Genomic DNA, 16,254 nt, shown 5'->3' with positions numbered 1-16,254 from the left:
TTCTTAATTCAAAATATTAAAGAACCCATACAGAGTGTTGTAATATGCTGGCCTGGTCTGTCACCTGGGTACCCAGTCCCTTTAAAAGACAAGCTCTGCCCACTCCCAGCCTCCCCTCCCCCTTCTGCTGGAGCAATTGGATCTCCCAACTCCTCTCCATTTTCCTCTCTCTCTCTTTCTCTCTCTGCCATTCTTCTAGAAAGGCAACTTGTGCCTCACTCCCCCCCCCCCACTTCTCCCATTCCCCTTCTGTTTTCCTCCATAACCCACTAAATAAACTCTATACCCAAACTCTCTCTGCATGGCTTATTTGTCTCTCTCCTGCCAAGGCCTCAGGCCACCTGCCAGGGGACCTGCTGAGGCCTCGGGTGGCCTGCCCCTGGCCCTCCCCTGGCCCTCGTGGGACTGTGGGCCCCTCGTGGGACTGTGGGCCCCTCGTGGGACTGGTCCCCACCTCTTTATAAATGCTAACATAGAATCTTAAAGCAACTCTCCAACTTCCTTGTGAAACTCCACGAGGCTGACCTGAACCTGGTACTCACTCTATAGACCAGACCTTGACTCAGATTTACCCCCCTCTGCCTCCTGAGTGCTAGGGTTAAAGGCACATGCCATCACTCCCGTTTTTTAGTTTTATAGAAGCTCATAGTCAGAGATTATTTTGAGTCTCAAATGAGACTTGGACTTTCCAACAGTGTTGGAGGGCCAGAAAGATGGTTCAGCAGATAGGGGCTCTCATCCTCAAGCCTGATGATCTGGGTTCAGTTCTCAGGATCTGCATGGTGGAAGGAGAGTTGACTCCTGCAAATTGTCCTCTGCCTCCACGTGCAGTGACACTCATGCCTGTACACAAACATGCATGATCACACACAATAAACAGTGTGCATGTGCTATGTGTACATCCTGTATGAGTGTGCATGTGCTATGTGTACAACCTGTGAGTGTGCATGTGCTATGTGTACATCCTGTGAGTGTGCATGTGCTATGTGTACATCCTGTGAGTATGAGTGTGCATGTGCTATGTATACATCCTGTGAGTGTGCATGTGCTATGTGTATATCCTGTGAGTGTGCATTGCTATGTGTACATCCTGTGAGTGTGCATGTGCTATGTGTACATCCTGTGAGTATGAGTGTGCATGTGCTATGTGTACATCCTGTGAGTATGAGTGTGCATGTGCTATGTATACATCCTGTGAGTGTGCATGTGCTATGTGTACATCCTGTGAGTGTGCATGTGCTATGTGTACATCCTGTGAGTATGAGTGTGCATGTGCTATGTATACATCCTGTGAGTGTGCATGTGCTATGTGTACATCCTGTGAGTGTGCATGTGCTACGTGTACATCCTGTGAGTATGAGTGTGCATGTGCTATGTGTACATCCTGTGAGTGTGCATGTGCTATGTGTACATCCTGTGAGTGTGCATGTGCTACGTGTACATCCTGTGAGTATGAGTGTGCATGTGCTATGTGTACATCCTGTGAGTGTGCATGTGCTATGTGTACATCCTGTGAGTGTGCATGTGCTATGTGTACATCCTGTGAGTGTGCATGTGCTATGTGTACATCCTGTGAGTATGAGTGTGCATGTGCTATGTGTACATCCTGTGAGTGTGCATGTGCTATGTGTACATCCTGAGTGTGCATGTGCTATGTGTACATCCTGTGAGTATGAGTGTGCATGTGCTATGTGTACATCCTGTGAGTATGAGTGTGCATGTGCTATGTGTACATCCTGTGAGTATGAGTGTGCATGTGCTATGTGTACATCCTGTGAGTATGAGTGTGCATGTGCTATGTGTACATCCTGTGAGTATGAGTGTGCATGTGCTATGTGTACATCCTGTGAGTATGAGTGTGCATGTGCTATGTGTACATCCTGTGAGTGTGCATGTGCTATGGCCAACATGTGGTTGTCAGAGGACAACCTCAGCCACTGCTCCTTGACTTCCATTTTGTCACAGGGACTTTGTTGTTTGCCACTATGTACTCTAAGATACTTGGCCCTTGAGCTTCTGAAGGATTCCTGTGTAGTCAGGTTTTCTTTGAACCACCAGCTCCTAAATAATGACAGAGACTTATTAATTCATCTATATTCTGTCTCGTGGCTTGCTACCTCACCTCCATATCGTACGTCCCAGTTTCTTTATGAGCTGGTGAATCTTGCCTCTTCTTCCCAAAGTTCCTATCTCTGCCTGAAGTCCTGCCTAATGATTGGCTGCTCATTTCTTTATTAAACCAATTAGAAGGTGCCTTGGCAGAAGACACATTTCACAGTGTACAAAAAGATTATCCCACAACATTCCTGTCTCGGCCTCCCGTTTTACCATATCAACACTGTGATTACCTCGTCTGGCTTTACATTGGTTCTGGAACTTCAAGCATCACACATGGGTCGCAATCACTAAATCCACTGTGCCTATCACCCCAGTACTTACTGTTTTTGTTTATGCTGCTTCAGGGCTGGCAAGATGGCTCAGGGGATGGAAGTACTTGCTGTCCAAGACTGACTACCCACATGGAGGAAGGAGAGAACTGACTCCCAAGCTGTCCTCCAGCCTCTACATATACACTGCGGCACGCATATGCCATTACTGACATACATCAAACACAGAACACATACAATAACATGTTTAGAAACTGTTTTAAGTATGTGGCATGAGAACATTGGACTGTGACCTCTGGTGTTAGTGTAGCTTTATAAGGCTCCCATTTAAAAACCTGGTATGATTAAAATTTTATTCCAATGAATAAAGGATAAAGGCTTAAAAAGCTATGGGTACTTTATAAATGTTAACAGGATCGCTAACAGTTTGTTCCCTGCTCTTTAACTAGCTGTCCAGTCTTAGAATCTGACCTGTGCCCACAGTTAAGTCCAAATAAATTCATAATCTACGTGAAACTAGTTTAAGTATGATGTGTAGGTGTGAGCATAGTTGTCACATGTGCGATCAAAGGAAGGTCTTGTGGACTTGGTTCTGTCCTTTCACTTACTTTATGTGGGCTCAGGAGGTCGCCAGATTTATGCAGCAAGCACCTTTATCCATTAAGCCACAGCCCAGGATTCCTCTGAGTAGCCCTGACTGTCCTGGAACTAACTCATCACTCTGTAGACCAGGCTGGTCTTGAACTCAGAGATCCTCCTGCCTCTGCTTCTGTGCTAGGACTAAAGGCATGCACCACCACTGCCCGACATCTTTTATTTTCTTTAAATAAAAATTAGCATTATTCTAGAACTACTTCAAGTAAGGTGGTTAGGTCCACTCTCCTCCCTGGCAGTGCACACCACAGATCCCAGGATCAAGTATCTGGATGCTGCAGATCTGGGATTTTTAGGATAGTCTCTAGTATTTGTATTGTTGCAGTCCTTACAACCTATACTTTCAAATAACATCCGAATACTCTCATATTTTCATATGTATCAAAACTACATCAGGGCTAGTGAAATGGCTGGCCCGTAAAGGCACACAACCCAAGTTCCAACCCTAGAGACCCCTCCCCCGCTCTGAGGTATTTGCTAGCATTCTGAGGCATGCAGGGCTTTGGTAGCTCAGACCCTAACTCCCTACCTCAAGTGCAGACTCAGCGATTCAGAGGCTGGAACAGAACCTGGACACCAGCTGAGGTCATTTTAACAGTGACCAGCCCCTACTGAGTCTCCTCTGTGCAATCTTATGCTCTCCTTAAATGTGACTTACACGCGGCACATTCCAGGGCATTCTCTACCACAGAGACCATGTCACTGCCAGCTCAATGTGGTAAACGTGGCATCATTGTCATTAATGACACAGGGCTCAGAGTAGGAAACTTTTATTCTTTAAAAGCAATTATTTAGAGGAAAAGGAATAAAAACCATAGTTGGCAATCAGAGCAGCCATTATTAGAACAGCACATGCTACTAAGACAATCTTTTTCATCCAAGATGCTCCTTGTTGGGTAGGCGTCTATGACACACACACTATACACGATGGAGCATGTTCTAGTGAGCAGGACTTAAGATTCTCAAGTGGACAAGAGTCTTGAGTTACTCTAGACATTTTTATTTCTTATAATGGAAATGGTAATTTGATTAGACTTTTTCAGAGCTGATAAAGGCCATCCACCTCACTCCAGCAGACAGACCTTCAGAGACCAGTGTGAGTAATCCCAGAAAAAGGCACTTGAAACACACAAGGAATGATACCAACGCACTGAGAGCTGGTCTGTCTTGTACAAGTCTTTACCACAGTTCAAATAAACTGTGTATTCATTCTCTCTCCCCACTATAGGTAGTACATTCTGTCCGTGTTGATACATACAGACGTACCAACACTGGTACACATTTCTAGAGAGGGAAAAAATCAATTGTTTAAAAAAGTTCTAATCACTTTTTTAGAACAAAGAAGATGCATGAACCACTGCAAAAAGTACCCACTAAACCTTTCTATGCACTGAAAAGGGGAGAGGCAGTAAAGGAAATACCTGGATCTCCCTCAGGCTATCAACTATTAAAATAATAAAATCTAGTATTTAAAAAAGCTTATTCCATTGCAGGGCACAATTTTTTGGTACTGTAAATCTCATAGGTGCACACATCCATATTGCTTAAGTAGAGGAGAATGGATGAGAGGGAACTTCCTTTCTCTGCTCATCATGTTAGCTAGCTTGTATTATTCATCTTTGCTTAAAATATAAACAAAGTCAACATTTTCATGATATTGACATTAGTTTTAAGTACTCAAAGTCTGTTACAGAAACAGGACTGCTGTACCCACCCATTACCGCATGTCGGAGCTGCAGTGCTGACTAACCCCATCTGCATCAGAAGCAAACGAAAGGCTTATTTCTTCCCAGGAACAGGGAGGTGTACACACATCCTGAGGATAGGAAAACACATTTAGTGATGTCATCTAAAGTGTAACTGCCGGCTGCAGAATGCTTCGGAACAAAGAGCAATCTCTTAAGAGCCAGATCCCACGCATTTCTGTTTTTTAGCTGCTGGCTCCTCAGCCGCATGTGAGTCTAAAGTGCTTGCACAAGACTTGAGGCTGGGGTCCGCTCGAAGGCTGTCTGAGACAACGGTGATGCCAGACAGAAGGTATCCTCCTCCTCCACTCATCAGCAATTTGGGATGACTCCGATCCGGCAAAACCTAACCAAGACAGAAAAAAACGGACATTCATATCTTTCTGCATTCTCACAGACTATATCGACAATGTAATAAAATTCAGAATTTAAATGACAAATTCCCTTGATTTAATATGACTAACTTTTAAGAAGACCACTTCTTCATAGCACAATGTGGAAGAAGGTATAAAAACAAAGCAATCTATTTGTCTTAAACAAGAATAACTGAAGCCTTGTTTCTCTCAAATTGAATGCTAGTGTGAGGGGGGAGGGTGAATAGTTTCTGTAGTAATTCTGGCTCCGGGAAGCTTCATGGCAACAATCGGGTGTGTGGTATATGGAGAAACAACACAGGATGGACACTCCCCTGAGGTTAACTCCTGCAAGGGCTCTTCTCACTTCTTACTCTGTATTCAACAGCATCCTTACCATGGTAGGAACAGATACCAACCAGCAGGACTGACAGAACACGTGGTAACACAGAAGTGCCCCCTCCAACCTCCCTTCCTGAAGGAACTCACTATGAGGTATTCAGGCAGCAAAGTCTCCAGCTGCTGTGACTTTGGGATCTGCTGCAGGGATCATACTGAGACCAAACTGAGCCCAGGCACAAGAGCTGGCCACTCCTGCTCAGTTCAGGAGGTCCCTTTCATGAGCAGTCTTTACTCCCGGCTCCTCACTGGCCTGCCTGAGACTATCTCAGCGTACGAATGTAGGCTGTTCCTTTTCTCTTTTCTAAGTACTGACCTACATAATTCCATTCCCCTCCTGCTCCCGCCCTCTCTCTCTCAATATATATTTAAAGTCCCCTTTGCCCTAATAAACCCTTTTATAAAATGTCTACCTTGGCATATTATCTAAGGATATGGCTCAGCAGCAGAGTACTTGCCCAGCCTGCCTGAGATGCTGATTTTGATCTCTAACACTGCAAGAGGGGGTAGGTGAGGGAGAGAGTAAGCACTAACAGAGCTCAGTATGTGAGTTCTGAAATAACACACCTCCCACCAGTGGATCCTGAACTGGCTGGGAAGATGCTGCAGCAGAGGACAGGGTCACTTCATTTGCAGTGACCCACCTCCATTGACAAGGTCTTGAGAGTAGTATAACCAGTTATTTGCATTTTAAATACTCTGGACTAGTCAGGCACAGAGGCAGGTGGATCTCCCTGAGTTCAAGGCCAGCTTGATATACAAAGGGAGTTATAGGACAGCTAGGGTCACACAGAGAAACCCTGTCTCAAAAAACTAAACCAATTCAACCAACCAAACCAACAAACAAAAAACCCACCGACACCCCCCCCCCCTTCCTCTGGACCAGAGTCACAGAACAGTGCACCCTGATATGAAAAGGTCAGGAAGCCACGGCATTTTCTGAGTGACAGGCAGACACTTCCACCATTGCCACTGTAAACAATGGTTTTATTTAACAACTTTCAGTATGGTGGCAAGGAGCCAGCAGCTCTGGAGCCTGTGGTGAGAATGCTTACCTGGTAATTTCTGAGCCAGGTTTCAGACAGTCTCAAGTTGATGACACCTCCTCTCTCCCGAAGTTTTGTATAGCATTCCAACAAAGGCTAAAGGCAAAACCAGAATCCTGTTAGATAATTTTCTGAGCTCCAACAGGGGGATCAAAATTCAGGTGTAGGAATTCTGCATTTTGTCTCAGCATTTACCTCTTTATACTGACAGTAGACCACAAATGGTCTTGATGGGGCCACAAAGTCTAGCAACGACAGTAGCAGTGGAGTGGGGTGGAAACGACTGGCCACAATCAAACTGCAAGGAAAACAGAGAGAACATTCCTCTAAACATTCCTCTACATCCTCCCAGTTAACATGGCTTTTAAGTGTATTTAAAATGATCACGTATAGCCAGGCAGTGGTGGTGCACACCTTTAATCCCAGCACTTGGGAGGCAGAGGCAGGCAGATCTCTGTGAGCTCAAGGCCAGCCCGGTCTATAGAGTGAGTTGCAGGACAGCCAGGACTGTTACACAGAGAAACCTGGCCTCTGAGGAAAATAAAACAAAAATAAATAAATAAATAAATAATAAATAAAATAAAAAAATAAAATGATCACCTTGTTATGCATGGTTAAAATCCTAACACTGAGCCTAGACAGAAGGATTGCCTTGAGTTCCACAACTGTATAAGGAGTAGGCCAGTGTGACCTATACAAACACAACATTCTAGAAATTCAAAGCAGAATGACATCATGAGCTATTTATTTCTAAGAAACTGGGTTATAAGCATTTGTGCTGCCTGGCAGCTAAATGTAGGATATTCTTGTATTTTTGCTTTAGATCACCTGGAAGCAAATCTAACACCACACTTCTGAATCCACCTCCTATTGACAGAGGTATTGTTTCCCTTTATAGACGTATTTAATTTTAGTGTGTGTGCCCACAAAGGCCAAGTGTCAGATCCCTTGGAACTAGAGTTATAGACAGTTGTGAGCTGCCAATATGGGTGCTGGTTACTGAACACCAGTTCTCTGTAAGAGTAGCAAGCACTCTCTTTTAACCACTTAGCCATCTCTCTAGCCTCTGACAGGGATTTTCATTGGCTTGTTTTTGGCCAGCATTACAGCCATATTAATGCTCCACCCCCACACCTAACAACTATTCAGTCCTATCTGATATCATTGCTTAATGTTCAGATTTCCTTGAAACTATCAAATTACACCTCCAACTTACCCCTCTGCTAGACTTGGCCTTTCTTTAAAAACAACCAACCAACCAACTACTTATTTTACTAGCCTTAAAATAAAAGCTTTGATAAACTAATTGTTTCCTTTTTGATTATGAATGTGTACGCCTGTATGTAGATATGTGTATGAGTGTGCAGGTGTTCAAGGAGGCTACAGGTGTTGGATCTCCTCCCAGAAACTGAAGTCACCAGGCAGGGTGCTGGGAGCCTAACTGTGAACATTCTCCCCAGCCCAGACCCAGTCTCTCAAAAATCAAAACAATCAAAAGAAAATCTTCATCTCACTTCCCACAAGAATCAGGACAGGGGAAAGAAAACGCTGATGCATTGGAAGCAGAATGCAGCAGCAGCACCGAGGAGCGCCCCGCATCCCTCATCAACATACCCATCTGCATTTCTTTCTCCCAGCAGAGCGGCAGCCTCTAAATGTCTTTTCCTCTGCTCTTCTTGTCTTCTTTGCTTTTCCTGAATCTGAACAGCAAGAACCCAATGCACTGAGGTCATTCAGCCAGATTTACCAAAATGCTCTGTTTCATCAGAGCAGAGGTATTCAGAAGACGACAGAGAAAGGGATGGTTTATAAGGACGATGAGGGTGCCTGAGGAAGTTATACTCAAAGGTCAGCCCCAAGTCACCTGAGCACTGCTGAAGCTGCTGCTAAAGTCACCCAGAGTTCCAGCCCACAGACTAAGTCACACAGCTGTGTACAAACACACCCATTTCCCCCAGTTGTTTCTGACAGTTATCATCTAGGGACCTAATGTTTCAAAGTTAACTTAAATCTCACAACTTAATGACTCACTGGGTCTGAGGCTATTACAAGGATAAAGACTCTTGACATTCTTACATAATCTCTTCTATTTCCTTTTTCTTTAGGCTCCTTATTCTCTGGGTCCCGAGGAAGAGTTTCCATTGTTCTCTGTTCTTCTAGGTTACTTTCTGAGGCTTCTGCTATGCTGTCCTCGTCGGCTTGTTCAGATATCTGTTTTTCCTCATGTTCACCGTTACTCTGTTCAACCGGAGTGCTGTCCTTAGACTCCGAGGACAGCATCTCAGCAGAAAATGTTCCATTTAGAAGACTGTTTATTTTATTGAGGGGGAATTCATGAAGACCACTGAGGAAAGATTTGGGAAATCCAAAACAAGCTGTTGCTGCCCGAACAGGTCCATCTCCAGGGTACAGCTGAATAATGGAGCCAAAACCTGAACAGACAAAACAAATGGAAGGAATCTAGACTGTGCAATGCCCAAGTCCTCACACAATTAATTCATGACTCTCCTCCCATGTCCAGAGGGTGAAGAATGCCACAACCCATCTGGAGGTTCTTGACCACTCTGAATATTTAATTCCAAAGCAAACAGGGAATTTTTTTTTTTTTTTTTTTTTTTTTTTCATTCCAAACATTTATTGTACTTTTCTTTGTTTGAAACAGGAAGTTCTCTTTGTTACAAACTTTACCAAAGAAAGAAAACAAGTGAGTTCCCCAACTAAATCAAGGGTCTTCTGCAAGTACTAGCACATGATGATCAGGAAATAGTAGTGCTCTGATGTCTTGATCTATTCTTATTTGAAGCAAGGTCTTGACATGTAGAACAAGCTAGGCTCCAACTTTGGATCCTCCGCCTCAGCCTCTGAAGAAGCTGGGATTACAAGTGTACAACATCTCACTCAATTTATTAGCAGTCTTAATTTCATAAAAGCTATTGCTAAGATGTTGGTTTAGGTCGTTTTGCAGATGGTCCATCTGAGTTAGTTCTGCTACCACTGTTATTTTCATCTTCTGCATCATCTTCATCATCACCATCCACAGCGTCCTCCGGATCCGCTGTCGCGCCCTGCGCGTCCCGCTCCACGAGGGGCCCGAAGAACTCGGCTACCAGCTCCTTCATCCGGGCCACACCCGCCGACAGGCTCTGGAGAGGGTTCGCGTCCCCCGACGCCTCACAGGACACTCGCAGTCGCCGGGGCTCCCCGTCACACCCGACGTACTCGCCCGTCAGCTCCATGGCGACCACTTAGCTTCAACAGCGCGCCACAGAGGCAAACAGGGAATTTTAAAGAAGCTTATCTCCTCAGGACACTATGGCAGGGAGACCCAGTGATCCTGTTTAGTTACATGATTTAGGTTTATCCACAGAGAGGGTGGATTCATGCTTATCTTCCACAGAGTCAGAGAAACCCAGACAGGTCAGCTTGTGTATTCCAAGAGAGGATACCTCCTGGGAAGCCTCCCTATTCAGCCCCTCAGTGCCTGATAACACAGTAAACCATTAGCCAGCTGCATTCCAGAGTCATCCCCACACACACCGCAGCAGGAAAGGCCAGCATCTGGACTTCTTTCCTCAATCAGGGCAGGTTACAGTATTTGAAAACACCGAGGCTTACCTCCCATTCGTTCCATCATGGCACCTAGCACCAAGCCTGAACACGTTTCCATGACAATCATTTTATTGCCAGCACGGATATTTCCCAATGTCAGCATCTGGGCTAGTGTATCATATCTCATGTGGCTAAGGGAAAAAAGGATGATCCATTTACTTTTAGTTAAGTAAAGCCTGATGTTTAATAATTGTTTTTCTAGCTGTTTCATAAAAATTATGTTGATAAGATTATTGTTTGCTTGAGGCGACAGTAAAAGGACTTACAATTTATGAGGCAGGAGGACACTTTATGCAGGTGAGCAAGCTTTTCATTTTACTTAAAATCATGACTCTCTTAAAGACATATTTTCCCCCAATTATACTTTGAAAGGAAACAAAGCGTACTTAATTTTTCCAGGTTCTCTTGCATAATACATAATTGAAAGAATACGGGTAGATGGCTTCAAAATAGTAACGATGGCTTCATATCTAGGGGAATTAAAAGCAGAATAACAATTTAAAATACCTTATTTTTAGTAGTATTTAGTTAGTAAATAAAAAAAGATGTGCTATTTTCAATCATTTCAAACAAAATGACTTACTTTTTTTTCTTCTTTTTAATATATTTATCTTGGGCAAATTCTGTCTTGTCGCGGAATGTTGTACTATTTTCAATTAGCTGCTGAACTATTTCCTGTAAGAAAAGGAGGAGCAAGCAGATTTCCTGAGGCTTCACTGTCTTACCCCGGCACTTAGCCAAAGGTCTCATCTCCAGTCCCTCCTCCACGAAGTCCAGGCGGCTCAATTGTGTTTCTACACTCTACTTAGGATTTGCAATAAACACATTACAACTCCATTTAGGTTTGTTTTTTTCTGGTGTTGGGGATGGAACCCAGGGCCTTGTTCATACAACTCCTTTAAACCAAGCTAAAGGAGGAGAGATATCCAAGAAGGGGAGACGAGAGATGAAGATCAGCCAAGATCAAAACAAACGAGCTGTTCCCTTCTCTTCCACTAACACTTTTAGTGCTGCCTCTCACCCATTATTCCTATGCATAAGAAACAAAATCCCCATGGGTTCAACGGCACACATATTTTAACTGACTCCCCATTTTACCTCAAGATCGGCATTAGAAACAAGTTTGTTACACACAAACAAAGGGAAAGAATCCTTTTTACCTCTCCTTTAATGCCCTTGTCTTTCAGAGCCTTTATATCATCTTGAGTAAGTTTTTGGGACTTTCCATCATCAACTATATTTCGATTATCAGTGCCCGCTTCTTTAGTCTCTAAGGAAAGAAATGGCTTTATGATAATTGTGATATAAAACTACTATTAAAATTATATTACTTAATTTTACATATATTTGTATATGTGTGTGGGCTCACACGTGGTGTGGTGCACATTGGTCCTAGGACATGGTTCTTTCTCCCCTCCCACCAAATAGGTCTCAGTGAAGAACTCAGGTCGTTAGACTTGGTAACAGGTCCTTACCCACTAAGCCATCTTGCTGGCCCTCATTTGAAATTATTTCACAATGTTTTCTTTAAAAAAAAATTTTTTTTTAGAGAGTTGGGCAAAGCAGCACAGACCTTTAATCTCAACGCTAGGGAGGCAGAAGAATCCCTGTGAGTTTGAGGCCAGCCTGGTCTACATGTCAGGGATAGCAAGGGCTATGTAGAGACCCTATCTCAAAAATTAAAAAAAAAAAAAGATAAGATTTAATTTTGTTATGAGTGTTTGCCTACATGTATGTATGTGTACCAGATGCATGCCTAGTGCCTGGACTCAGAACAGGGTATCAGATGCCTGGAACTGGAGTCACAGGTGGTTGTGAGCATCATACGGGCATTCGGACCTAAACCTAGGTGCTCTAGAAGAAACAAGTCGGCCTACCTGCTGAAGCATCTCACCAACTCCTTAGAGTTCCTTTTTGGGATAAGTTCCAGGTAACACAGGCTGGCCTCAAGCTCACGATAGAGGTACATAAGAAGCTGAACTCTGATTCTCGCACTCCAATCCCACAAGTACTTCAATTACACGCTCATGGTGTGCTGCAGATGAAGCTGGGGCCTTGTGACACTGCGTAAATGCCCTACCGACTGAACTACATGCCCGCATCTGCAACCCTTCTTTTCCCAAGTTCCCTTTTACACCTAGTCCATCAGCCCCTCAAGTCAGCCTTGGCTTTTTAGGATCACCTCTTGTTTTAGCTAAGTTTTCTGGAGAGCATCCAAATTAAATGGAAGTCTGCCTAGCTAACTGTAGACCATCCATCTCTAACATCCCGCGTGGGGTACCTGAAGTAGGCTCTTCCTTCTTCTTCTTGAGCTGAAGGCATCCTCCATTGCTCACTTCAAATGTTGACCCATAACTATGGCCAATGGCATTATCCAGATAAAACCACTGTTTCTCGAACGTTACTTTCCTGAGGAAGGAAAAGCGACCAGTCAATTGACTTCTTTTACATTCGTGCTACAACAGGAGCACTCATTCTCACGATGCACAGTGAACAGCACTGCTTCTAGGTACAAACCTGACAAATGAACTAGAGAGAACCAGGCTGAGGAGAGACACAAACATTCATAAAGAAGCTAGGAAAACACTGACTTTTAGAAGAAAAAAGATACTCCTTTTATGGGGCACAGATCTGCTTGCACTTTGCTTAAACTCACAGATTTGAAGATCTCGACATGCAGTTGACTGTCGAGATTCCCAGGCCATGAGGATGCATTGAGATATCCCATGTCGCTCACACTAGAAAACCCCTAACGAGATAACCGCTGAGATGACAACAATTTTTAAAACTCCCTGGTCTCTGTCTAACTGGCTATTCTACTAGAAAAGTGGCAAATCCTAATAACCCGTATTAGAAATAAACATTAGTGGACATCTAGACATCTGAAATGAACTGGACACTGACGGTGCACGGCTGAGGGCGGGGCATTGGGCTCTCCTGTCACTCAGCCCTGTACTTACTTTCAAAGGGAAGCACACAACAAAATCCCTTCCCCTTCAAAGAAAGGAAATGAACCCCTGCTGACTGATAACTAGATGTTAAGCAGTGTGTGTGCCCTTTCCATCCTCACAATAATCCCGGGATGCCCTTTTCCAGGATAGAAATCTGAGACCCTGGGAAAACTGTACTGTTCAAGATGCTAAATTCCAGGCCACACTGGCCTTAGCCACAGTGTTGAAACATGGTCCTCTGAACTGCAGCGTTCCCTCCAAACTGAAATACTTCCTCTAGGAGGGGAGGAGACACCAGCTTTCAAGCAACAGGTCACACACTGGAGAACAAAATCTTCAAATTCTTGAAGGTCTCCTACCTATCAATATCAAAAGGAGTAAACAGTCACTGGGTAGGGAGTGTGGGGGACAACTTTGACCATTAAGGCTTTGGAGCTGCTCTACAGCCTCTGGGTTGCACGTGTATGACTCCCCAGAAGAATGTCACATAACACACAATGACACCTGCTGTGTGTGCTTGCTTGAGTGAGGAGCTAAAGCTGGGGACTCATACAGGTCGGCAGTGTTTTTCTATATCACCCAGCACAGTTGACATAAGAGTATTGTACCTAGGGAAGCGTCAGAGCCCAGCGGGCACACACAGCAATCTGAGTTCTGATACCGGCCCTGGTGAATTGTTTGTGCCCTCTCACTCCTCCCTTGTTCTCTGTTTCTACAGGCTCGCAGAATGTGCTTCCCACTGCTGCTGGTCCTCCATGTGACAGGGTTCTCTATCCTGTCACATCTTTGTGCATTACATCCTTTAGCAAAAACCGTTTCTACTTTTAGTGTGTGTGCGCACATGCGTGTGGTATATGTACATGCATGTTTTAGGACCACAGCGTGCATGTGGAAGTCAGGAGACGAACTCCACCTTATTTTGAGGCAAATTCTCTTTTGTTTACTGTTGCATATGCCAGGCCAGCTGGCCCTCAAACTTCTAGGGCATCTCCTGTTTCTGCTTCCCTCTTGCTGGATGAACGCTGACATCACAGATATGTACCACCGTATCTCATGCTTGTGTGCTAACAGCTTTACTCACTGGGCCATCTCCCTAGCTTTGTTCATCAAATGCCACTTGAACCATATGACCCTCAGGCCAGCTTCAGTGTTTAACACCAGGTGCTTTAAGGGGCTGCAAATCTGGTCTGAGCTGAGCAAATATTTTGAGTCTTATATGTTAGTTACTGAAAATCCAGCAAAGGATAAGAGTTGTCTCTGTTAGGGGCACTTTAAGAGCCCACCTGAGTTCAGTCACAAAAATGCAGTGGCAACGAGGACAGTTGTTAAGACTTCTCTAATTTTAACTACCAAAAAAATCTTATCAATGGAGAATTTTAAAATGCTCAAAAGATTTTTGATTTTAGCTGAGAATGAACACTCCGTCCCCCTGATCTTTTTTTTTTTTCTTTATCAAATTATGCTTGTGCCAAGAAAGGTTGGTTACCAACTGATTTGATGCACTGGACACTGCTGCCTGTCTAACTGGTTTTATTTTGTTGAGACATTGGCTAGGCTGCCCTCAGACTCTCCAAGCATGACCCTGAACTTCTGATCTCCCTTTCCTCCGCCTCCCAAGTACTGGAATTGCAGGCCTGCACCAACAGTCTATTTATGCTGTGCTGGAAACTACACCTAGGGCTTGGAGCACGCCAGACACACACTCAAGCAACTGAGCTACATCCCCAGCCCTTAGGATTTTTACTGTTTCCTGCTCCATTTCAAATACTACTCAATGGTTTGAATCAAACAGTAGCAAAAATAACTTAATGCCAAGTGAGCATTAGAAGGGGTTCCAAATTTCATGATACCCAGTTTTCTGACCCACAAAGAGTTGTTCTCCTGACCCTGTACGATTTACTTCTTTTCAAGGAGTATCACATGAATGGCAATGTGACTCAGTGGCAGAGCCCTTGTCTAATATGCAGAGCCTCTGCACTACAACACTCAAGCAAATAATGAAGTAGTATGATACATAAGTTCAAAAAAAAAAACCTCACTGTACCAAAGTAACCTAATATCCCAATAAATTCTAACCATTCATAAGCTATTAGAATTAAGTAACTTAATCAGATCTGTCACAAATTTACCAAGCCCAATTATGTATGAGCTCTGAGCTCTTAAGCGAACTGCTTGTGAACAATTCGATTTCCCAGGACCTTTAGTACCTTGATGTAAAAAGAAGGGCTCACAGTAATTGCACACTGTAGGAATTTGGCTTTTCTTATTCATAGAAGATAGATTTCCCCCGCTGAGGTAGAGAAGAGGTTTGCCTACCTGAAAGTCAGACTAAGTGTAAGGGATCTTTTTTCTCTCTCCTCCCTCCTGTCTCTTACAGAGGAAGTCGAATTTATGGGAAAGGTGGGGATGAGAGTCAGCCATAATGAAGAGATCTCAATGTAAAAGGCTGGAGGAGTTCCGTAATAGAGAAGACCCTAAGAACCTAAGGAAAGCACCCTTGGGGATGGCAGTACCAAGAACGGAATTCCTGGGGAGGGAATCCGGTGCTGAAGGTAGAAGGTTGGGGAATGAAAGGTAGAGGCGAGTACTGTAGAATGAGAAAGGGGCAAATGAAGTCCTAGAGGCCAAGGATGCAAAAGGTTCCCAGTGGGAAACGGCCTCTGTGGTAGGAAGATCTGAGTGGTGGCAACGACGGCTGGGGGGAGTGGGGGGTTGCGGATTTAAAGAACCAAGAGTGGGGCACTGGAAGGGGTGATTATCTAGGTGATGGTCCGCGCCGCCCAAGGCCAGTAACTTGACTTACTTTCTCCGCTGGACTTGCACTGCTTTGAACACATCTTCCCGCTTCAGCACCACGAAGTCGCCGTCACGGATGCAATGCTCCCCGGGCTGCGGGGGCTGCGGGGGCTGCGGGCTTGGCTGCTCCGCTGATGCCTCCATGGACGTCAGACTGTTTCCAAACTCCGTAACCGGCTCCAGCCGTCAGCAGCACCACACGACCCAGAGGAATCTACCCTTCCGCCAGCACCGCCCCCACGTGCTGCGCGCCGCTTCCGCTTTCCGGCTCCCGCTTCCGGGAGCCTCGCGGTTTCCGTCTAGCTGAACTCTTT

General features: G+C 44.5%; 2 protein-coding genes across 3 annotated transcripts; both read right to left on the bottom strand.

Annotated features, from left to right (window-relative positions):
- Positions 1 to 3,795: 3,795 nt before the first annotated feature.
- On the bottom strand, positions 3,796 to 16,171 carry Trmt6 (tRNA methyltransferase 6 non-catalytic subunit). 2 transcript variants are annotated; one of them, XM_041670951.1, is made up of 11 exons: positions 15,948 to 16,171; positions 12,475 to 12,602; positions 11,354 to 11,463; positions 10,777 to 10,868; positions 10,580 to 10,663; positions 10,200 to 10,324; positions 8,661 to 9,016; positions 8,199 to 8,284; positions 6,780 to 6,882; positions 6,594 to 6,680; positions 3,796 to 5,132 (listed from the first exon to the last, which is right to left on the bottom strand). In XM_041670951.1, exons 1-11 carry the CDS (start codon positions 16,082 to 16,084, stop codon positions 4,941 to 4,943), a joined length of 1,500 nt encoding a protein of 499 aa, XP_041526885.1. In that variant the 5' UTR covers positions 16,085 to 16,171; the 3' UTR covers positions 3,796 to 4,940. The 2 variants fall into 2 exon arrangements, with proteins under 2 accessions (XP_041526885.1, XP_041526886.1); XM_041670952.1 differs by lacking the exon at positions 11,354 to 11,463 and having other exon boundaries at positions 15,948 to 16,080.
- LOC121460506 (EKC/KEOPS complex subunit GON7) lies at positions 9,195 to 9,911 on the bottom strand. The gene has a single exon (XM_041670953.1). It carries the CDS (start codon positions 9,818 to 9,820, stop codon positions 9,521 to 9,523), a length of 300 nt encoding a protein of 99 aa, XP_041526887.1. The 5' UTR covers positions 9,821 to 9,911; the 3' UTR covers positions 9,195 to 9,520.
- Positions 16,172 to 16,254: the final 83 nt, after the last annotated feature.

This window comes from Microtus oregoni, unplaced genomic scaffold, assembly GCF_018167655.1.
Source record: "Microtus oregoni isolate MIOR12 unplaced genomic scaffold, Mior012 000020F_ref0000438, whole genome shotgun sequence".
Classification (NCBI taxonomy): domain Eukaryota; kingdom Metazoa; phylum Chordata; class Mammalia; order Rodentia; family Cricetidae; genus Microtus; species Microtus oregoni.
This window is presented reverse-complemented; position numbering and strand designations above follow the sequence as displayed.